The 24,484-nt window shown below is 36.4% G+C and overlaps 1 protein-coding gene across 2 annotated transcripts in view; it reads right to left on the reverse strand.

The window, feature by feature from the left end:
- LOC134843527 (meckelin-like) overlaps positions 1-24,484 on the reverse strand; it is an 81,943-nt gene that overhangs the window by 8,122 nt on the left and 49,337 nt on the right. For both annotated transcript variants that reach the window (XM_063859633.1, XM_063859632.1), the window contains 8 exons: positions 16,982-17,071; positions 16,396-16,591; positions 12,763-12,962; positions 8,011-8,067; positions 7,710-7,808; positions 7,194-7,292; positions 7,024-7,119; positions 6,399-6,770 (listed from right to left, as the gene is read on the reverse strand). In XM_063859633.1, the coding sequence (XP_063715703.1) occupies positions 6,399-6,770; positions 7,024-7,119; positions 7,194-7,292; positions 7,710-7,808; positions 8,011-8,067; positions 12,763-12,962; positions 16,396-16,591; positions 16,982-17,071 (1,209 nt within the window). The remainder of the gene's footprint in view (positions 1-6,398; positions 6,771-7,023; positions 7,120-7,193; positions 7,293-7,709; positions 7,809-8,010; positions 8,068-12,762; positions 12,963-16,395; positions 16,592-16,981; positions 17,072-24,484) is intronic.

The raw sequence follows: 24,484 nt of genomic DNA on the forward strand, positions 1-24,484 counted from the left end.
CCGAGACCGTCAGAGACCTATTTATAGCACACATGTCAAACGACGAAGTTCAAAAAGACCTTCTGGCCGAAACAAAAACTCCCGAACAAGCTTTGGACTACGCAATAAAACGCGAAAGAGGCCTCGAGAACCAGCTCTATATTAGAAAACAGGGAACGACAAATAATCATCCCGGAATGCCAAATATTAAATCTGAACCGGTAAATTTCGTTCAAAAGCGGGGCGGATTTAAAGCGCATCAGCGAGGTGGACGCAGTAGAGGAGGACAAACGTCCAGAAACTATCCTGAGAAAACTGGACAAAAGAAAGACTGTTTCAAATGCGGAAATGCATTTTCAGGAAATCACTTAGCACAATGTCCGGCACGTGACAAAATCTGCAACAAGTGCACTAAAAGGGGCCATTTCGCTAGACTTTGCAAATCAAGTGAGGTTAATGCAATCCAGGAAGACAACCAAGAACAACAAGAACTTCAAGATACTGATATGACAGCATACGTCAATTACCTACAAGCGGGTGACGTCATACCAGGGTGGGAGTTAATCCATCCGGACGATACATCGACAAACTGGATAAATTTTGAACCAAGACGGGCAGAAGAACTATTGGACACAGATCTCAAAGGACACCTGATAAGGGTCCGCTCGGAGAAAAACAACATCGTTTTTATTGCCGACACAGGATCACCAACATCGTTCGTAAACGAAAAAACAGCCAACCTTCTGGCCACAACAGTAAAATCAGCAGTAAGAACAAGAATGCGAGAGGATGACGAAGCTAATAGAATGGTATGCTACAATGGCTACAAAATCCCATCTCTTGGCAGACTAACCGCCCCAATCGAATCAGGAGGTTGGACAATCCACACAGCGTCCTTCATTGTGGTGGACGACAGGCGGGCGAACATTTTGGGGCGGAATCTTCTCCCGCAAATTGGCATCCAGCTACACCAAGAAAGAAAACCAGCTGGTAAGTCAGTATGTCAAGTTAATAGTATTGAAAATTCAGACACACAAATTGCAACGTGGGTCAGAAGTACGTACCCGGGATTGTGTACACGAATTGGACGTTCAAAAAACCATATGGTCCATACACAATTTTTATCGGATTTCAAAGCCTTACAACAACGGGGGCGTCGAATTCCTATTCATATACAAGAAAAGGTGGAACACGAAATTAGATCATTAATCGATCAAGGTCACATCACTCGACTTGAAAAATGTAACGACAACCAATTCATAAGCCCTATCGTCATTACTGTTAAAAAGGATGGATCCATTAAATTAGCCATGGACTCAAAACAAATAAACAAATCGATCCACAAAAATAAGTACCAGATGCCAAATATTGACGTTCTGTTAGACAATATAGCACAATCGGCACAAGAGGGTACAAATAAGCCAGGAACGACGTATTTCTCAACAATAGATCTACGATACGCGTACAGTCAACTACCACTAGACGAAACAACCCGTACGCAGTGTAACTTCAGCATAATTGGAGGAAAAGCAACGGGAACATATCAGTTCCAAACCGGTTTCTACGGGCTTACTGATATGCCCGCAGAATTTCAGAAAGCCATTGATCTGACACTCAACAACGAGAAGGACACTTTCGCGTTCCTAGATGATATTTTAATAATATCCCATGGCACGAAAGAGAAGCACATTGAAAAATTAACAAAAGTTCTGAACAAACTAGATACGGAAAACATGGCTATTTCAATCGATAAGTGTAAATTTGGTTGTAGGGAAGTAGAATGGTTGGGATTTACCATAAACGAACACGGCACCATACCTATCCATAAGAAAACGGACGCAATTATAAACCTACCTCATCCAAAAACATTCAAACAATTGAAAAGTTTCATGGGTTCAGTTCATCACCTCAACAAATTCATCCCAAACTTAGCTCAGCTATGCAATCCCCTTCGACCACTGCTATCAACAGCAAATAAATTTAATTTCCAGTGGAATGAAGAAAACGGGAAAGCTTTCAAAAATGTCTTAAATGCCGTAAAGAACATAACAGAAAACAGACATTTTGTAACGGACCGAGACACCCGAATTGTCTGTGACGCCAGCCGCGAAGGTATAGGCGCGGCCCTGGAACAAAACACACCGGATGGTTGGGCCACAATTGCGTATGCATCACGATTCCTAAATTCATGCGAACAAAAATACTCGGTAAACTAACTCGAACTTCTAGCCGCAGTATGGGCCATTGAGCACTTCAAGTACTACCTATACGGCAGACGTTTTACTTTAATAACGGACCATCAAGCATTAGTTGGTGCATTAAAAAGTAATAGGGGCAATAAAACCTATCAAAGTAGGTTAACCAGATGGATTGATCGACTCATTCCATTCGATTTTGACATACACCACCTAGCTGGTAGTAAAATGGGTCTCATTGACTACATCTCACGACATCCGGTCGGAAAACCTCAACCCCCCGCGTACTGGGATGAAAATTTCGTAGTAGCACTAATTGATGACCTCGTAAAATGCGTAGAATTCCAAGATAGCAGTAGTATTAACGCCGCTTGGAATAACGTCAAAACGGCTAATTATCCAGGCACCAAAAAGCTCGACCGGAACGAGAACTTCGCACGTTCAAATTCGATTCAAACACAAACTGCATTCACTCTGCGTAGTCAATTGCTCAAATCAAGTCGATTTCAAATTAACTCAATTTCAAACAGTTCAAACTTAGAAAAACAAAACAACATGAGTAGACAATTACAACAAGGCATGACTTTACCACCCTTTCGCCGCATAACAAGGAAAGCACATACCGCAGCCCAAACCCAACTCACCTTCTCTCCCCTCAATTACGCATCGTTTAATGCACTTCTATCGAAACCCCCACCACCAGAACTTACATTCAGTGACGTGACACATCAGGTCATACCCTCTACAAACAGCTTCACATTCAACAGAATCGAATCCAAGAAAGCTGATGCCATTTGCCAGACACTGGAAAAAGATCAATCCCCTGACACAAACCATCAAACCCAAACCGACAACAACCAGTCATCAAAACAGGACACGGAAAGCCAAACTATTGCCAGCATAGAAGATGAAGACACCCCAATGTTCCGAAAGAATTTACGAAAGGTGATGGACGTAAGCTTCCTAGCAGCCGCTACCAAACGAGATAGAAATTTATCACCACTCTTAACAATGGTTAAGCAACAAAAGTGGGACTCGATCAAAAGCTGCTACGGCCCTTATTTTTACAATGTAAGGCATCGCCTATCAGTCAGGGACAACATTCTTCTCTACGACGACCGCGTCGTCATACCGAAACAACTGAGGCATACACTGATGGATGCTTTACACCTCACACATCCAGGACAAGGGGGAATGCTAGAAGCAGCGAAGCATGTGTGGTATCCGTTCCTTCACAGAGACATCGTCTCAACGGCACAAAACTGTAAAAGCTGTCGGGAAAAGGGTAAGAACTTTAAGGTTATCTCGGGTAAACAACACTTCACAACATTGGACGCGGTGGTAGAACCAAATGAGGAAATCCAATTAGATTTCGCAGGACCCTTACCGGACGAAAACGATAAGGATGTTTATATATTGGTGGGTGTCGATCGCTTCTCACGCTTTCCGTACGCAAAAGTTGTTACCAATAACAAAGCGGATACAATCATCCGTTTTATGCAAAATCACATAGTCAACCAAGGTGTACCCCGTGCTATCAGATGTGACCAAGCACAAGGTTTCAGAGCCAAAAAGTTCCTTATATATTGTAAATCTCACAATATAAAACTGATTTTCGCACCGGTGGACGACCATAGAGCGATAGGCATGGTCGAAAGGCTCATACGAACATTAAAATCACGACTAGCGATAATGAAAATTGACAAAACAAATCGTCCATATAAGTTAGCATCGGACGTAGCTGAATTAATAAAAACCCTCCGTATTACACCTAACTCTTCTACAAAAGTTACACCGTTTGAATCTCACTACGGTAGAAAAGCTAATACTCCCATAAGTAACCTCAGCACATCGCCTAAATTGTCAAACCTTTCGTGGGAAAATACTAAATTATCATGTTTAGACGAAAAAGTACTCGCAAAACCAGCGTTGTCGGCGGAATCAATGTGGAACAGGGATTTAAACAGCGAGGATGAACTAGACCTGAAATACAAAATGAAGCCCACACCCGAGCACCAATACGTGCCAGAACCAACATTCAACCCGGCCCCACCAGCACAAACTGTCGCGGATAAAAGTGCTACCGAAGCTAATCGACACACACAATCACACTCAGGAAAACGTAGAGCACAGAACCAGCCGGACGCAGACACACACACGGAGGCAGTAACATTAGACAGCAGCGATGAGGAATTCGACAGGAGGCTACTCCAAAAATTCCCAATATGTGCGCACCTACCTTTGACAAATAAGCCTTATGAAGCCAGATCACTTCAGGAAACCTTTCTAAAAGAAAAATCTAATGATTTTGATAAACTAAGGACTCGTAACCCCATAAGATTATTAACATCACAAGAAAAAGAAAAATTACGAAGAGCCCCATTAATATTTCTAAAGGATCGTTTTAAAGGTCCAGCACATACCATTAATCCTAAAACAGGACTACGCCTCGAACAAATTGCTAGAAAAACGGGGAAAATTGCCAGAAAAACAAAAAATCCGGGAACATTTGGGGCGCAGTTCAAAATCATCGAAAACGGCGCAATAATTAATTACTCTCCACACACTGCGTGGATACGGGAAGATGGGAAACAACCTAGGGTAATTAGGCATGACGGTCTTGCATTCATACCAGATCCAAGGGTCTATGGAAAATGTAGACCAGCGGCACTAAAGGACTTTGTCGCGTATAAACACCTACCAAGAGCTAAACCGCGTATTTTAGAGAAAAAGACACCTAGCACAGGGGCACAAGGAGGAACATCAGGAAATTCAGCGAAAAGCCCTAGAAAGCCACCACCAAAATCAACACAGGAGATAATTCAGCAGACATTGAATCGACGAGCCCTAGGTCCACAGAAACTATTGGCTACATTTACACCAACACAGCAAGGGAATGCCCGGGACAGAAGCAAATCGATCACGCAACGCCTCCCGGCAAAGGCAGTACCTCACAGAACAGTTAGCCCGAAGAAGAAAGCAAGAGTCGACCCTGCAACCATCCAATTCGACTGTGATACATCGATTTCACTCTCATCGGATAACGAGCTCGACCATAAATCCCCATCTCCAAGTAAACAACCTGCAGCAAAACGAATTGACTTAAAGGCCACACCAGAAACCAAATCACCGGAAATACGGCGATCAACCAGATCACGAAAAAGCACGCTGGCCGGAAAATTCGGAAATGCCATCCCAATTGGACACATCTCAACAAACACTGAAGCCCCACTCACAGTAGCAACCATCGAACACACAAATACGGAGGATATTACACCGGCGAAACTTAGCACCTCCAATCTGAATGACAAAAATGACGAAAACCAAATCACAAAATACAATGAGGACACGACACACCAAACAGCATCGTTGGCGTCATCAGATGATATAGTGTGTACAGAAGTCCACATGAGTAGCGATACGCCCGAAAACACCCGAAATATGACTAAGACCAATACAATTGCAAGAACCACAAGCTCGCGGTATATTCTAGACAAGCCGCAGATCACTGAAGACTCTTTCAGTAAAGATTTTGAAGAAGCAATGAATTTCTTACAATCGATTAGTCCTATTCGAGGAAATTCAATGACGTTCCAGAGAGAGAAAGAAGACGAAAAACAAACTTCCCCACAACAGAGATCATCTGACATACCTAAAACCGATAAACAACAATCGGCGGAGACGCGAGGACAAGCCACGGATAATTCGCAGGAGGACGATCTAAATCAAGCTTAAATTGAGAACTCAATTTCTTAAAAGGAGGGAAGTGTTATCCATACGGATATCATAGTAAAACATTCCCATACAAACAATGTACAATCAGGTGCTAAAACTACCAGTTGGTAATGTTTACATATTATAAACCTAAATGATTACATAATACATATAGAAGTCTGAGGATTAAATAAGTATCTATCTATACCTAACAACATATGTAATAGTTATTATGAAACGCTGTATCTCAAATGCTTCGAGGTCAGCGTCATCCAGACTTAAACATAGACCGATGAATTTAAGTTACCATCGTAGTCTTTTCTATTTCTCATTTCATAGTCAGCGATTAGCATAGACTTGACAACTTAATTATACCTCACCTAACGGCTGAGGGTATAACAGACCAGATCAATAATAAGTAACTTGTTGATCAAAAATAGTTCAAGAAAGATTTCAATAAGTGCGCATATTTCTTTCGTAATAATGAGTCAAGCTGTATTGGTGTCTTACTTGTGCAATTCCGATAGCTACATAAACACTTGCTCCCACGGCAAACCTCAACCAGGTGTTGTAGGGAGAATTCACATAGTTCTCATCTGGAAACAGGTCATTACTCGGATCTGCCCTCGCGAACTCCTTGAAGTTCAGACCCTCCAAGAAAAATATAACAGCCACAATTTGGAACAAAACATTCGTCTTCCGGATAGTCTGGATTTCATTCCACTCGTTGGCAACGAAGTATGTACGCCAGATGCTAACTGTAGATGCCTCCGATCCCTTCTTGGTGTCGCTGGGCGACTTGGTCGATTTTGGTCTCTCCCAGTCGATGAAGAAAATGTCCACGTTGCACTGTGAGTAGATTAAGTGTAGGACTTCGATACACTAAAAAAACCAGACGTTAAGATAATATTGAAGCACTTGGTTAAAAAAATTCTACTCTTTTGCCCAACTGTCCTTAATGATCTTTGCTTGATAAAACTCTTCAAACATTTGAGTGTCAACGAGTCGAAAATTTAATTTAGAACACCATATTAACAATTAATAGACAGCGTTTAACTGTAATTTAGCAAAAAAGGGCGAGGGATGAGTAAAAAAAATGGGTTGACTCACACTAATGAAGAATAAACAGAGCTACCTTAGCGAGGAATCCGGTCCAGAAATAACCAATGAAGGGTCTGATATCTCCTCTGTCATTGGCCGCGGGCAGAAGAATATACAGTACATCTTGATTCTGAAATAGTTCATTATTATCAAAAACTGATTTTAACCTAAGTGTTCGGAACTTGTAGTATAACACCAACACACCCTCCAGCTGATTAGCATGTACAGTCCAGTGAAGAACAGGACGAGGAAAAATGCGTTGGCAGTTGCTCCAAACCAGGAGAACATGAATTTCAGAAGCGCCTAAAACGGAAATCAATTGTTGCCCAAGTTTGTAACGCTAATCTATGCTCATAGACTTTAAGAAAGAGGTTGCTGTCTGTCTCGTTTGATCTTTCTAGAGCTAAGATTCTCAACGATTATGCTACGCTCACAGATAAAAACGAAAAATATCAGACCAACAAATAATTAGCAATTTCTGGAAACTTATTAGTCCTCTATTTGGTATGTTCTACGAACCAAAATTAATCTTGTACACCATATGAACCTAACTTCAGAATAGATCAGACCTTTCTCAATCAGGTCAAATTCTTTGCACATTTCTGAAAATCTAAGTCATTAACGTTTATAGCTGTTTAATGAAATGGTGAGGAAAAAATCAAGGATTATTACGTTACCAAAGAAAACTGTTGAAATGGATAGATGAAACAAGAAACATACCAATAAATCAAGAGTAGTAGCTCCCGCTCGCTTTCTCCATCCGTTGATTTTAACGACGCTGTAGACCATGACGAACACGCCGATTACACCTATCGCTATCTTAACAAATATTCAGTTTAATGTTAAAAACATTTAAGGCGAACTTTCAATTAAATTTTCCGATTGGAAAAATTTGCACAGAGTATTAGCGAAGACAGCGTAAACTTTATGGCTTCTATGCATGAATACCTTGGTTTTCATGCTTTGAATACCTTGGTTGTCATAAATACCTTGGTTAAAGAATTAAAAGAATGAAACTAACTCCGATGTTTTGGTTGAAATCGCCATACTTCTGGTCATACTCCACCGAAAACTCAGTCTGAAACAAATCAATTATCAATCTGAATCACAGGGTCATACACAGAGATGAAGCTGCACTAGGTGGTTAAAATTTTTGACAACTCATGAAAAACCGCATATATTGGAAACCAGATCTGTAGGCTTTTAGTGTACTCAATTACATGGTTGGTAATTTCAAATTTTATAAAAAAAATGTCCAATTCCTATTTTCCGTCATCTCGAAAACGTCAAATCTCGAAAACTAAAAATATTTGAATAGTCATAATTGGAGTCAAGATTTACTACTCCTGCGAGTACCCTGGCAGCACCCAAGTACAGGGTTGGGATATTTTAGTGAATTTTTCTAAACCTTAGTCAACTTAAATTATTGGAAAAATCATTTAAAAAAACCTCATATCTCGATAACTACAAGGATTTGAGCAGTCATATTTGTAGGTATGATTCGCAACCCCTATGAAAACCCATACAGCACCCAACGTCAGGGTTAGGAATTTCAAATTTGAAAGAATTCGAAGTTGAGTTTTCTGAAAAACTTTGAGAAAATCACAAAAACGTCATATTTGGAAAACTACAAAGATTTTACAAAGATAATTGGATGCAAGGTTTGCAACCCGTGAGAGTACTCTGATGGCCCCTAAGTACAGGGTTGGGAATTTCAAATTTTGAAAAAAAAATTCGTTTGCGTTTTCTGAAAAATTTTTAAAAAAATTCACAAAAAGCCTCATATCTCAAAAACTACAAGGAGTTGAGCACTCATATTTAAAGGCAAGATTCGCAACTCCTGAGTGTACCCTGACAGCACCAAACTACAGCGCAAAGAATTTCAAATTTAAAAAAATTATTTAACTTTTTCAAAAAAAATCACAAAACAGGTCATATCTCAAAAACTACAAGAATTTGAGCAGTCACAATTGGAGACAAGTTTCGCAACCCCCTGAGCAAACTCTAATAGCCCCAGCCCCCAACTACAGGGTTGGGAATTTCAAATTTGGAAGAAAAAAATTTCGTTAAGTTTTCTGAAACTTTTTTGAAAAATCATAAAAAAAACGTCATATCTCGAAAACTACAAGGATTTGAGGGATCATATTTGGAGGCAAGATTCACAATCCCTGAGAGTACCCTGACAGCACACAACTACAGAGCAAGGGATAACAAACTTTGACAACAAAAATTAATTCAAGTATTTTGAAAATTTTTCGAAAAAAAAACACAAAAAACGTCATATCTCGAAAACTACATGAGTTTGAGCAGTCATAATTGGAGGCAATGTTCGCACTGCCTGAAAGTACTCTGCTATTCCCCAAGTATAGAGTTGGGAAATGCAAATTTTAAAGAAATATTTCGTTAAGTTTTCTGAAAATTTTTGAAACATCACAAAAACGTCATATCTCGAAAACTACAAGGATTTGAGTAGTCTCATTTGGAGGCAAGATCCGCAATCCTTGAGAGTACTCTGACAGCACCCAACTACAGGGTTGGGAACTTCAAGTTTTGTAATTTGTTTTGTGATTTAAGCTTTCTGAAAATCTTTGAAAAAAAATCGTCGTATCCCGTACACTAAAAAGATTTGAGCATTTTTAATTGGACACCAAATTCACAACCACTTTGTGAACACTGACAGCATCCCACTATTGGGCTTTTTGAAACTCGGTGGAATTACAATTCAACCTGGAAAATCGGAAAATATCTTAACCATTGCAATAGAGAAAAGATGAGAAAAAAGATAAAGAAAAAGTGACAAAGAAAAAGTTGTATTGAAATATAGATATAAAAAGATAGAGAAAGAAAGATAGAAAAAAGATCGAAAAAGGATCAAAAAAACATATAGAGAAAATATAGAAAAAAAGATAGAAAGATGGAAAAAAGAAACCAAATTGAAAATTAAAAAACTAGGAGACGGTAGACAGACATAATCAAATTAATTTAAAAAGCAGGTACACAGATAGACAGACAGTCAGACGTAATTTGGCCTCGAAAAAAATTACCGAAAAATAAATGACCTTGCGGAAAACTAATTGAAAATTTTCTTAAGCATTGCAAAAGATGATATAGCTTAAACTAGAAAAAATTCTTTCGTTAAACATGCAAAATTATTACGCTTAAACATGGGAGATAGATGTCACTAGCAAAATATTTCGTTAGCATTGTATAATTGAACTTTTGCTATGAGTCGGGTTCGAAAACCCTAGAATATGCGCCACGGGTCCATGAAAGTTTTCTGACATAAGCCACCAACAAAACAGACAGATGCTAAAAAATTGCTAATGCTATGCAGCAAAAAGGGGGCCACCAAATAATAATAAAACGTCTGATCAAAGAGGCATTGAACCTCCGACCTGAAGACTAGAAGTCTTACGTCCTTCAATCTGTGCCATCTATGCCATGGTCGTATATTGATAGGCAAACACTTGCAACCAATAAAGCAGAAAACATGCTATGAAATTTCCAATGCTACAAAAAATTATTAGAGTAGAAAAAGTGCCACCAACAGTACTTTTTTGCGATTTCGGTCGGGGAAAAAATAGATTCATACTATTACACTAAGCTCGCTGGTGAATAAGAATTTCCCTTCTTATCTAGTCGTCTCAAATTTGGTTAACTTTATCGAAAAGTGTCGGTCAAGTAAAAAAAAGAAACAAGGAAAGAACAACGCCAACAGATAGTAGGAAAAGATTCAATGAACGCAAGTAAACAGAAAAAATAGACTTGTTTTATTGAACTTTTGAGCTTTGAAAAAAAAGATGGCCTTGAAGCACTTTGAAATTCAAGAACAATTGATTTCTGATAATTTTTGATAAAATTAACCAAAATTTTTATTTCGCCGGGAAATCTGATAATTAAATTCCATTTCGAAAAAACAAGTCAATCAAGTTTTTGCGACCTTTACTTTCGCTGTTGCATAAAAAAGTTTGTCTTCCTTTAAGCATAGCCAATCAAAGGTTGCAAAAGAGTAATGAATGCAAGTAAGCATAAAAAACACACTAGACTTTGCTGAAAAAAATCTCAACTTACGATTTTCAAAAAAAAGATGACCTTCAAGCTCTTTGAATTTCTAGAACGATTTATGACCGGCGCTTTTTGATAACATTAACCCTATTTGAGAAAACTGGATAAACAGGTAAAATTTTTATTTCTCTGGAAATCTAACATTAATAAATTACACTTTCGAAACTTGAAATCGTTCACGTTTTTCCGCGTCATTTCCACGTTCGTATTTGATGAGTGCTATTTACGTCGCTTTCAGCCCATGAAATTCAATTGAACTCAAAAAGTGCATATAGACCTAAGTTCATTCATAAATGCATCAATATGTATGAACGCAAATCTGTAGTTATTAGAGATTTTTTCCTGAAAAAAAAAAAAACAAAAAAAATCAGCAAGACCTATATAGGAGTCTTCACTACGTTCATTACTCTTAACAAACGAAAAGTGAAAAGAAAACAAAAGTCAAACAGCGAAAAAGTTTGAGCCTGAACAATTACAAAACATTTCGAATCATAATACTACACAGAGGCGAAGTTGCACTTCGCATTCTCAGCAAAAATGACCGGTAACGCTACTGGGAAAACTGAATGAGTAAAACTTTGAATCTACAAAAATTCCTAAGTGACGCACGCCAATTATGATGCATTAGCAGTACCAGTCAATTTGAAAACAAATTACCAACTAACCTCCTCAATTTATAGAGCAGTCTATGGAGCAGTAAAAACATTTAAAAATTAAATGTAATAAAAATGAATTTTAATTTGAAATTTTTTGTGAAAATCGTCCTCTCACACCGTTTACGCGTTAACAGCGCAAAATATATCGCGCGTTAATTGTTCTAAATTGGTCAAAATTGGTCAAATTTTTAAACCCCCATGATTTAACGAAAAAATATCACAGGTGAAATATTTTTCCAAATTTAAGCTCAGGACAACAATAACTTTTTAGTGATATAAAAAATTCCGTCAAAGATCTCTAGTTTCAATGTCGAAATTTGTCTGAAGAAAAAAAAACACCCCGAGCACAAGTATTCCGTTACTTTTGTTACAAAAATCGGAACAAAAATAGTGTGTTAGTATCCTTAGCATTGGCTTTACTTATTATCTGGTTAGTGATAAAATGAATACTTTCAAAATGAACACATTTTTATCGCAACAATATTTGTGACTTAGAAAAAAAGATAGTTCATACTATAACACAAGCTTTGCTTGTATAAATAGCGACCACGGTCATCGACACTAAAAATAAGAAATTTAAAAAGCTTTTGTCTTGTGCCGAAATCAATCACCCGACCTGGAGATAAGGCGCGTCACGTCCTCGCATCTGCGCCACGGGATGGAAACTTTACTATACAAGACCGCAATGAAGCAGCTACATTACTGAAGCTATGCATTGAATCAAAAGTGTCACCAAAAGAGCACTTTTACTTGCGAGTAAGGTTGGACGAAAAGTTGTAATATGACACTACGCTCGCTAGCTAACATGTGTAAATACCTGGAATGAAATTAATTTTGTATTAGAATTAAATTAGAAGAGATTATCCCTCTCATCGTGCCATTTAGTTTGAAAAATAGAAAAATTTAGATCAAGTTTTTAAAACGGACACAACTTTTTAGATTTTTTTTTGGAATCCGAACAACGATTGATTTTTTTGGGAGGTGAATCCATGTTTATGTGAGAGAGCTAAAATGGGAGAAAGAGTTGAGTGCACGCTCAATTTTCTTTTTACCTCTACAGTCTTATCATTGTCATAGTCCGACTGGAAAAGAGGCGAATGCGTCACTTTCATTGAGATAGGATTAGTGGACTTGAAACTGGTGCTGTAGTAGATCTCAATCTTAGACACATACGAGCCCAACACAATATTGTCTCCAGTTGCACCTTGACCAGACAAGTTGTCAACGAGGAACAGTCTGCGGTAGTATTCGGCTAAAACTCAACCGCAGTTACATTTAGTCATACAAATTTAAGGGTTGTTAGATTACTTGTTACATTCGAGCGAAGCCAAAAGCAGCCAAGTAAAGAAGCCAAAAGCAGCATGTTAATGCATATGTTTAGTCTACGAGCATGCATGTTTAACAACCTAACGGTCTGGGAGCACACAATTAAATATCAACAGAGGGTAGGAGTATATACAAACATAAGGGCCGATCATCGCCGCCAGGCGCGCCCACCGGCGAACGTAATCCATTTTTATAGTTTTTGGCCATTAAACTATTTGCGTTCAGGTTTCCAGCATTGCTTTTCTCATCCAATTGGATTCATTTGCATTTCGCTGGACCGATCTGCTTTTGGAATTATAGTGCTTATTCCAATTATCCAGAGAAAACGATCAAGTGTAATGTGCGGTCATGGCTGGAGAGGCTCCAGTGCCATCCGCCTCCTTAAGGTGGGATCGGCTACAGCGAAACTGAATGACATCTGTTTTCCTTATGGACGCAAGGCCTACAGTATAAGTAGGACCGGGACCAAAAATTATAACAATATTGAAAACTTGAAAGCAACTTCCCCAATTTTTTATGCGACTTGACAAAAAAATTTCGACAAGTACTGTTTGGAATTTTAACAGAAATAATATAATTTATTTCGCGAAATTCAGAAATGGGTCGTTTATGACTTCTTTAAATCAGTCAAAAATTACGCTATAACTACCCAATCAATTTCAGAAAAAAATTATTATAAATAACCTCTTGTGTAGCCTGACAATTATTATGAACAGTCGTTCAAATTTTGTTCAAGCAAGTATGCTTTTGATGGATAGGCAAAAAGATCATTTTTATTACCAAAAATAATTTTGTTGGTAGATGCTTTGCGCAAACTTACGGAGTTTATACCCTTCCCAAAGCTTGTTTTGCTACATAAGAGGCTCACTTTGATGATTGAGGCTCATTTTGGCGTAAATTTGATTGTTATGCTTTTGTGTGTTTCAAATAGAGGGTCGTAAAAAATATAGCTCAAACTTTGAATGCGTATTTAATGGCGGTGATGGTGTTTCTTGGCGTATTATTTTGAAAATGAAAATCATTCGCGACAAATTTATGAATTATCCTTTTTTTTCGAATTAAAAAAGTTTTTTAGTTGACTCCGTCTGTCTGCTTATTTACAATGCTACCTTTGTGTTGTATGGCAAGTGTTGCGAAGCTCCGCTTCGCCTCTGTGTTTAACTAGCATGTGTTGCCGAGTAGATTTGGATTAGTCATGAAGTCAAGAGGCTAACGGTTGAGCGAATTTGAATCCCGTGATGAGCCAAAAACGACGACACGATTTAAGGATTAAATTTTGGGTCCGAATTTTGCAAAATAAAATGCCCCATATTAATTCTTGTAATCTTAACAAAACAAAAAATGTCCAAAGTTTTTGTCAACCAAATTTCTCAACCATTTTTTGCCCCCAGCTATACCACCTTCTTCCTACCTTGGTCCTTGATTCCATAAGCGAGAAATATATCATCCATTTCGCCGTAGCCGGTGCCACCCTGCGGAGGCAGATGACACTGGAGCCCCTCCTACCGTAAGATTCGACCCACGAATTTCGTGTCAAATGTCGCGGGCATTGCCCACGCTGCCACGACCGCTCAGTTTTGATAGTTTTCTCCGGATAATCTCAGTCAGCCAATAATTTTATGAAAAAATACATGCTGAGAATTTGAAATTACGGCCGACTAATTCGCGTTGATACACAATCCTACCATGTTCTGCCAAGAATTACCTTCAACTTCATCTAAAATGAGACATAAAATAATTCAAACTAACAATGAGACATGAAACACTAAGGTGACAATGATAGCAACCAGTTAAGGGGTAAATAACACAATGTCAAATCGGAGTTTTTTTTTTTTCTAAAATTCATTTTTTTTTTCAAAATTTTTGAGAACACAGAATATCATTATCTTTTTTTTCTTGGAGGAGGATGTGTGAGTGTAATTGCAAACTTCAGAGAATTTTAATCAATTTTAATCTTCTGTCATTTTCCTTACTCCCGCTTTCTATAATCAAGTGTGAAAACCAAACTCCCAACCGTTTTTTTACTCAACAGTTTTTATATGGTCCGAATTTACGACCGAGTTTCTTGTTTAATATTGGCGCCTGATTTAAATAGGAAACAACGCAAAACAACACAACCTACATTTCCACGCAAAAACTGATGATCGGATAAAAACAGTCTAGACACTTTTCCGTTAAATCCCCCACACCCCCTCAATCTAAAGCACATAGGAGTTTTGCGGAAAAAAGCCCATGTATATTCAACAATTGATTTCACACCGACAAACTATACGTACTACGAGTGAACGCTTGCCCTATGAATATCATATGAATGGTGATATTGTTGAAAAACATATCGTTGATAAAAACTTCATTGATGTAGCAAACGTCAGATTTGAACTTGCTTGATTGACCTAATAGTCGATTAGCAACTCAGTAATGGCTAGGTGAAACATATGGCGGGTAATCTAACGTGACGGACACTAACTACAGGATAGTTTGAATTAAATTGATGCAGAACTTTATTGAAACAGTGGAAATCGTAAAAGATATCAGGATATTTGAAGTGCATAACTTTCTTATTTATCAACTCAATTTATGCATAATATTAATCAGACTGATCAGAAATTGCGGAAACCCCCTTAATAATTTTGAGCCCGTCAGCAATAAAATACGTCTTTACTGTCCGCAAAAGTCAAGCCCACCGGTAATTTTCAATCGCCTTCGAATTAAATACTGAAAATTAAAGAGTCTGTCGTTAGCAAACGGAAAATTGAAACTAATATCATATAAGAAACATAAAGCAAAATCTGCTGCACCAGCTCTCGCCAAATCACTGTGCTTACTGTTAATTTGAACATTTTGAGACTAATGATTATTTAGATTTGAAAAAAAAATCATAGCCAACAGACAGTCTTGGAAAAAAGTCATGAACGCAAGGAAACAGGAAAAAAATATTGACTTAAATTTTGAAAAAACTTCAACTTTCGAAGTTCAAAGTAAAAAATATATGGCCTTAAAATTGTAGAACACTTTATGATTGACACTTATTCGATAAAATTGGCCCAATTCGAGAACACTGGATCAATATAAGCAAAACTTCTATACTGTTAGGAATCAGAAACTTAAATTCCACTTTCGAAACTAGAAGTTCATCATGTTTTAAGTGACCTTTACAATTTTTGCCGTTCGAAAGTAGCCTTCCTTTTAACAAAGGAAATAAAATGAACCTTAAAATAAATTTAAATCAAACGGGGAATTGAAAAAAAAAATTACCAAAAAAGGTTTCCGAAGACCTATTTAAGAGTATTCACTACGTTGATGACTCTTAAAAACAATCCCGGAGAAACTTGCTTAGCCTTTTCCACTTGGTTACTTACTCTGCTCTCCGAACTGAATGGGGAAGTTGAAGAGTTTGTCTGTGGCATCATTAGTGGTGGTGAACTTGAGAAACACATCATAGAAAACTGTCTCATACTCATCCACTAACTGTCTCACTCTCAAACTGCACTTGTTGCGAATGTCTTTTCCGAAGCGGAATGCCAACTGCAGAGAGTACTGGTCTCCTTTGCACAGCTGAAAACAAACCACATAACACTGAGATAAGATCAAGGGTGAGGAACACATCAAACTTATCCATAGCCGTCACGCGAAATTGGGCGCAGGCGAACTTGACACCATTTAAGACCGCAATGGTGAATTTGCCTTGGTTAAAAGAAAAGAAATTCTTTTAAGTCCAGCGCAACCAAACGATCAATGCTTGAGCGTCATGGGATTCAATATGGGATGTTTCACGAAAGCACTACTTGTGACGAATTGCCATACCATCAATGACAAATTCTACACATAAAAATCGGTTGCTGTCTTCGAATGGATGCTGGTAGCATTGAAAAAATAATGCAATTATTGTGCTCATTCATAATTCCCGAATTGAATTATAACATTTAAATCATACTGCTCTCTCACCTGGAAAGCGCCAGTTTTCCAAGCTTCTTCAAAGCCCATGAAGTTTCCATCCACGTCATACTTGTAAGCCACCAGTCTCAGCCAATCCGACTAAAAAACATTTACTCCACAACTTAAAAAGTTTTCTTCTTAACTTGGCGAAAGAAAGTTTTCTTCTTAACTTGGCGAATTTACGGTGATAAAAAACCACAATAGTACATTAGCAATCATATTTATTGAACTCACATCTTCAGTACATTATATGCAAATTATATGTAGTTTGCAAGGCTTCTCAAATTACTATTATTGATATCTCGAGGAATTTTTATTGACAGTGCTTCATTATTTCAAAATAGGAGACAACGAATAAGTATCAATTGAGGAGTTTTACCTGAATTTGAGTGAAAGCTCAATGGAAAAAATTTTGCGTATTTAATAAAAGTACTCCCGGATATAAACTTAAATTTAGATCACACTTTTATTTACGTGACCTGTAAACTACGGGTGGTCTCAAGAATCCAAAACTAAGAATCTGAAACATGCATTTCCACATGAGAGCAAGAGATCTGTTCAAAACTCCCATGCGAAAAAAATGGAATGAAAAAGAGAGCGAAGAGAAAACTACTCTCTACTAGTTACTGATAAAACACATTTTCAAAATAAATACAAAAATTCATTTTTTTTTGTATTTAAGTGAAAATCAATGAAATTTCAGCCACTTTTGGAAGGTTTCGATTAAAAATGCGATCTCTCACAAAATTCCTTAATATTGAAGCAATTTAAGTGTTGATCAGCTAAAAATTGAACTTTCTGGGTGGAGAAAGGCTTCAATTTTGCGGGTGAAACGACTAAATATCCAATAGCATGACAAGGGCTATCACCTTGTCGCGATCGCCAAATATGAGCACTCTTTCGACATGCTTGATACCGCTGTCAAAAAGGCGGAAGCTCTCAATCTGCTAGGATTTTTCAAATTGCCAATCAACGATTGGTGAGGTGTAGGGTGTTACTGCTGTTTTCTGTGAGTTTGGAGCGCTGTTCATCGCAGATCGAGAACGTAAAGCTAATTGCGCAGCTTTTACGTTAGCTCTTGACAGGTTGCAAGCAGGTTGAAATTATACTGCTGCTGTTCACCGGCGCCTAATGGATTAAGGTATACGATTTCATTGTTGAAAAATATTCGAGCGTCGGACCGACCAAAGAAGACTCCTTGGCTGTTGGAACCTGATCTAAACTACATTTTATGATTGGATAAATTAGATATTTTACCAATGTAAAGTATTTAATATTAACCAATCATGATCCATCTAACTAACAACCCACTTATTTGTAAGTGCTGAAGTTACTTGTAATTTCAGCACCAGAGAGATTTGAATTTAACTTAGAAATTAGTTGGACTCTCCCGAGCACTTCAGCAGCCGCAATAAACCAGTATACCCTAGATCTATTGAGCCTAGCAGAGACTAGTTAAACAACCTGAGACTAGATAGTATAAGAGTAAGATTAGGATCGGTATTAGACTAAGAAGTTGCACGAATCTATCCGGCCGAAAATAAGATAGCGTGACGAGCAGACGGTGTACCCTATCCGAAATTACTCTATGAGTTATACACTCCAGTCCTAACTCATCTGGTGCGACCATAAGTCTCGAACAAGACCTTAATAGCTTAGAATTAACTAAAATAGATTAGAAATTAGACAAAAACATTTACAAAATGTTATACGACAATAATTTAATCGAAATGTCTCTACGACTCAATAGATCAGAGCCAATATTCCGAACCATAACAGAACTACCCGGAATTGGAAGAAGACCTCGAACCAGAGACGACATACGACAAAGTAGAAACTTGTCATATAGCTATATGATAGTTAGGCAAAAACCAGAACAAACTTTTATATTTAGAATATTACTGGCAATGAATTTAGATTTTCATTTGCAAACATAAAACCTTGAAGTTAATCTTCAAAATCATTTCAGGCGCTAAACAAAATTATTAATATACAATAACGATTGATAAAAAGATCTAAGATCGTTTTCCTAAAACTCTGCAGTAATATACAAAACATGTTTGAAAAATAATTATTGAAAAATAAAAAATAAAAATTAGTAGCATGACAATAAATGGTTAGTAATTATAAATCATCCTGTTGTTCCAGCTCCATCACCTAAAACATAACAGCAATCATAAACCCACTAATATCATCAAAACACTAAATCTTTCCTTTACACACATTTAAAATTTTATTAAAACTTAAATTCACTTAATTTTAAAACCAGATCATCAAGGCTTATCCTTGGATCTTAAATCATTTTCTACTTAATTAAATTTCAAATTTGATCATCAAGGCTTATCCTTGGATCAAACAGAACAACTTTGTTCTCCCCCACCCACTTAATTAGTGTCTAACGACCTCAAACGTCGATTCACTACCCAACCCTTTCTAAAGACCTAAGACTAATAGAAATTTTTAAACAAAACTAATCATTCAAATTAGGATAAACAGTGAAGAACTTCGGTTATTCATCCTTCACTTGACCCCCCCTCTTAACAGACCCAGGATAAATCTTAGACTTAGTAAGTTTAAAATAGTATCTAACGAACTACTCGCGTTCTAATTATACCTGAACCTTGTGGATCGATTTACTATTCTCCAACCCTTGAACACAATCACTACCCCTAAGTAAGATTAAGTAAGTTAACACCTTAACTTATACTAGCCACGAGAAAGTAAAAAATCATTCTTCGGAATCGATATACTTTTCTCTCCAACCCTGAACAAATAGACCCAGGTTAAGCTAACCAAAAAATCGTAAGAACTAACAGTTTAGGAAAATAGAAATCATTTAACAACCTTTTGCATCCGTCATCCTAAACCTTATGTCATTTAAAAACCTAGGAAATAAACAAACAATCGTTTTACACAATTGTGAAATAGATAACAAAAAATACGACCTTGTAATCACACCTCATACACAAACAGTTGGATACATTCGAACAAAACGACAAACACTAAAAAGAAAAATAATAACGAAACAAAGACAAATAACACGAAAAAGATTTTCAAAAAATCGAAACGCATTTTCAGAATCAGAAACCAACAGTTTAGACGAACTTTACAAACTAAAAGAATCAATAGATAAAAATTGCCCACTTCACGATCAATTATATTTTTCTGACTCAGAAACAACTTCAAATTCATCAAAAAGAGGAAAAAGAAGAATAAAAAAGCAGTATAAACACAAACCAGTACATTTATACAATTGGAATCAACCAATTCGACACATTAATAATTACATATTAACAGTCATCGAACGGAAAAATGAGCTCAACGCACACCCCAGGTGACGAAACCCCAGATGATGATGAAATCTTTCCTTTTATAATAGATGCAACCACTGATAGAGGACAGCATATATTTTGCAAAAATTTACTATTAAATTTATTTGAACCCGGAATCAGTCCATGTAAAACAGAGTTCCCAGATGTAAAAATCAAAAGACAAATCATAGACCACTACTTAAAAGATATATGCAACATAACACAACAGTATGGAATCTACTCCATAGAATTCACCTCACCAAACCATAATAATAGAAAATATACAATTCAAACAGACGATCTTGATTTAGAATTTTCAAAAGTTTTTTCAGAATATATAAAAAGCATCCAATATCATAACTCACAAAGAGCAAACTCCATATTCACCAATGAAGTTTTCGCAATAATATATAGTTATATTTCGATATTAGAAAACGAAATCCCAATAACAAATGTCTCACCGACAGAAACATCTAAACATTTAAGAGTACGACATGAAATCACACTACTCTCTAGTTATTTAAACATCATTAAAGAAAATTTCACGAAAGACGACGTTTCACAACATACAAAACACGATCTACAAAAAATTTTGGCATGGTTCATAATAGATTATTTCACACACAATATTGATTTAATTGCACAAGCAAGAAAAAATTTTAGACCCCAAAACTCGAACGATGATACCGCTATCACAGAACAATCAGATTATGTTTGGGACCCCGAATGGTCTCATCCCGCATTTATAAGCTTCCCACAATCAATCTCAAGTCAAGCAATAAGTACGATATCTTACATAAGAGATTATGTAAAAATAATACCATTCACCATTGATGCAACACCATTAAACTATCATACATTTTTGCCCGATACACAAAATAATAGTTTAAACTCTACAGTCATACACAATGAAAACCTCAATGGAACTAGGAATCTTACTCAACAAGATATCCAGACACCATCACACTTCATAAATGAAGAAATTGTACACACAACAACTACACAACAAAGTATTTCACCAATACGCCCAAATTTAACAACACCAAGAAATACAAATCCTTCACAAACACAGGTAACCTTACAATCAACCGTTAAACTTTCGGTTGCCCCTAAATATTCACATATGGATTACCAAACATACAGACCCATGACAATACCATCAAAAACACGCAAAACATTCACTAGAAACAACTTTACAGACCATAATTATAATTATACACATCCATCAAAAACATATAATCAACCACAAAGAAATTTTAACCAATATACAAGATCTCGAAATTGGGATAACCCAATGACCCAACCTAATTCAATAAATTTCCAAACAAATCCTCCACAGGATCACAGTGAAAATTACCCATTTTTTCAACAAAATAAAAATAAAAAACAGACATCTTATCAAATGGATTATTTATCCTCAGATGATGATTTCTTACAACCAGATATATTTGCACCAAATACTCAAGAATATCGTAGACAAGGAATACAGAGAACACGTACAAATCATAGAAATTTTTCTCCACAATCAATAGATGCACAACATCAACAACCAATTCAACAACAAAATCTAATTAATACACAATCTTTTCAACCAATTCAACAACAAAATCCAATGACTGCACACTCGTATCAACCATCACAAATGCAAAATGAAATACCACTCCCATATTATCTCCAACAACATGAAATAACAAGAAACCAACTTTCAAATTTTTCTCAAATGCCAAATGCAGCAGAATCATTACAAATGACAATGAATCCATACCTTATGGGTGGATCATCAATAACATCAAACAAACCTTTAATGGTTTTCACAGGAACAGACCCTGAATACTCTGTAGAAGATTATTTAAATGCAGTAACAGCAAACCTGATTTTAAATATTGGACCTGAACCAATTAATACGCCACTACATCAAAACTGGATACATCGACGCACAGCGTTAATACAAACAACCTTAGATGGCGCAGCCCAAAAATGGTTTTCAGTACTACCTCTAGAAATAAAATCAAACTGGAAAAGGTTTACACAGGAATTTTCAAAAATGTTTGACTCCGAAAGAAACAAACAACAACAAAGAGTTTTATGTAATGAAATTCGCAGATTACCAAACGAAACCATCAAGCAATTAGCAGTACGAATCGAAACACTAGTTCGAAAAGCATATTCACTAAATACACACGACTATAAAAACACAAAGATGACAGAAATCTTAATGATGACCTTAACACCACAATTAAGGAAAATAGCAATAAAAAAGAGAGCATCCCATCCTTCTTCAATTCGAGAACCCGATTTAGATTTTCGAAAACTAGTAGACAAATTAGAACAAGCAGAAATCACGATGAAACTAGAAGAAACGGAAAATCTGAAATTACAATACGTTAACAGAATTGAAACGACTCCCACTAATATTAATAATATACAGGAATCAGAGACAGACCTCGTTGAAAAAATCACTGAAATACTCAATATTTACGAAAAGAACCCAAACTTTAAAGGCAAACCATCTTTCAAAAAATGGTGTAATTATTGCCGACGATACGGACATAGTATTTCCGAATGTAGACAAAAACAGCAAGACAATCAAAATAAACCTCAAAAATATAAAGAACCAAATAAATCATTCCATCAATACATGAAAAAAGATCAAAACCTACCGAACAAAACAGTCTACAGCAACAACAGTTCAGGAAAACCACTCCCGAACAATACAAATTATACAAGAAATCAATCACCATATAACTCAAGTTATAGAGGAAGATCACCAGAACGAAGAAACACGCATAATTCATCACAAAATCACTACAATAGACCAAATAGTCGAAATAACTACTCCAGATCACATTCAAATACACAACGATTTGTTTCTAGATCTAATTCCCAATCAAGAAATAACTACTATCCAAACAACCAATCACGAAATTCATCATACAATAGGAATAGAAACTACTCCTATAATCGAAATAGAAGTTATTCAAACAACCGAAACCAGAATTACCCGAACAATCAATCAAGGAATAACTCATATAATAGATCGAACTTTAACAGACCAAACAATAATTACCAAAACAGATCGCGAAATAATTCACAGAATCGACACTCAAGTTATAATAATCGTTATAGAAATTATTCCCAATCACCACACCGGAATAAAAATAACTATAATAATTCTAATAATCGCCACAGAAGTAGTACACCTAAACATCAAAGACATATTAATCAAGTACAATCTAATCCAGAAACAACATCAGACCCTCCAGGCATTGATGACACAGTAACTGATACGTTACAACTCAATCAAATAAACTGTACATCATCAGATTCAGAAAGTGATACTGAAAACACTCTTTCTATCAATATGATAAAAGTCGAAAATGACTATGAATCTGTCATATATGAACAACCTTTTTCATCACACATATATGAAAATCAATCAGAATTTCTTCAAAATTATTACACTACACCCATAAATTCCACACCAACGACGCAAGAAACAAATGAGATTAACACTACAAATCAAACCAATAAAAATATCAAAACAAAATGCTTGAATACAAACCACATTTATCAAAATATACAAAAAGAACAACCCAAAGAAAAAATTTGGACAATACCATTTCTCTTAGAAAGCCCAAGAAATAAAGAATTTCAACCACCAGACCTTGAAATAGATTTTTTAATTGATTCAGGAGCAGAATCAAACATAATAAACATCCCCACATGGAATGAAATAAAAACTTTACACCCAAAGCTAACACCTCTTGAAACCTCCAGTAAGTTAGCAACAGCACAAGGATCAACATTGATAAACTACGGAAAAATCCAATTATTTCTCCTCCCCACCAGAACAATGGAGCAAAGCAAAATTTTAAATAAGCCATTTAAACAAATATTCCATATCACTGATATTAAATATAATATCATTGGAATACCATTTATTTCGAAGTATATACCAACAATTAACATCCTAAATAGTAAAATATTAATCAAAGATAAATATACAAAAACAAAAGAAACATCCTTAACATTTTTTCAAAGATTAAATAAACAACCACCATTCTTTTCAAAATTCTACCCGATATTTAACCAACAAAGAAAACACCTAAAACCACTATCAGGAAATATCTATAATTTTTCAATCAAACAAGTTCACCAATATGATAAAGAACAAAACAAACAAAAATTTTATATGTCAGAT

Source organism: Symsagittifera roscoffensis, chromosome 4 (assembly GCF_963678635.1).
Source record: "Symsagittifera roscoffensis chromosome 4, txSymRosc1.1, whole genome shotgun sequence".
Taxonomy (NCBI): domain Eukaryota; kingdom Metazoa; phylum Xenacoelomorpha; order Acoela; family Convolutidae; genus Symsagittifera; species Symsagittifera roscoffensis.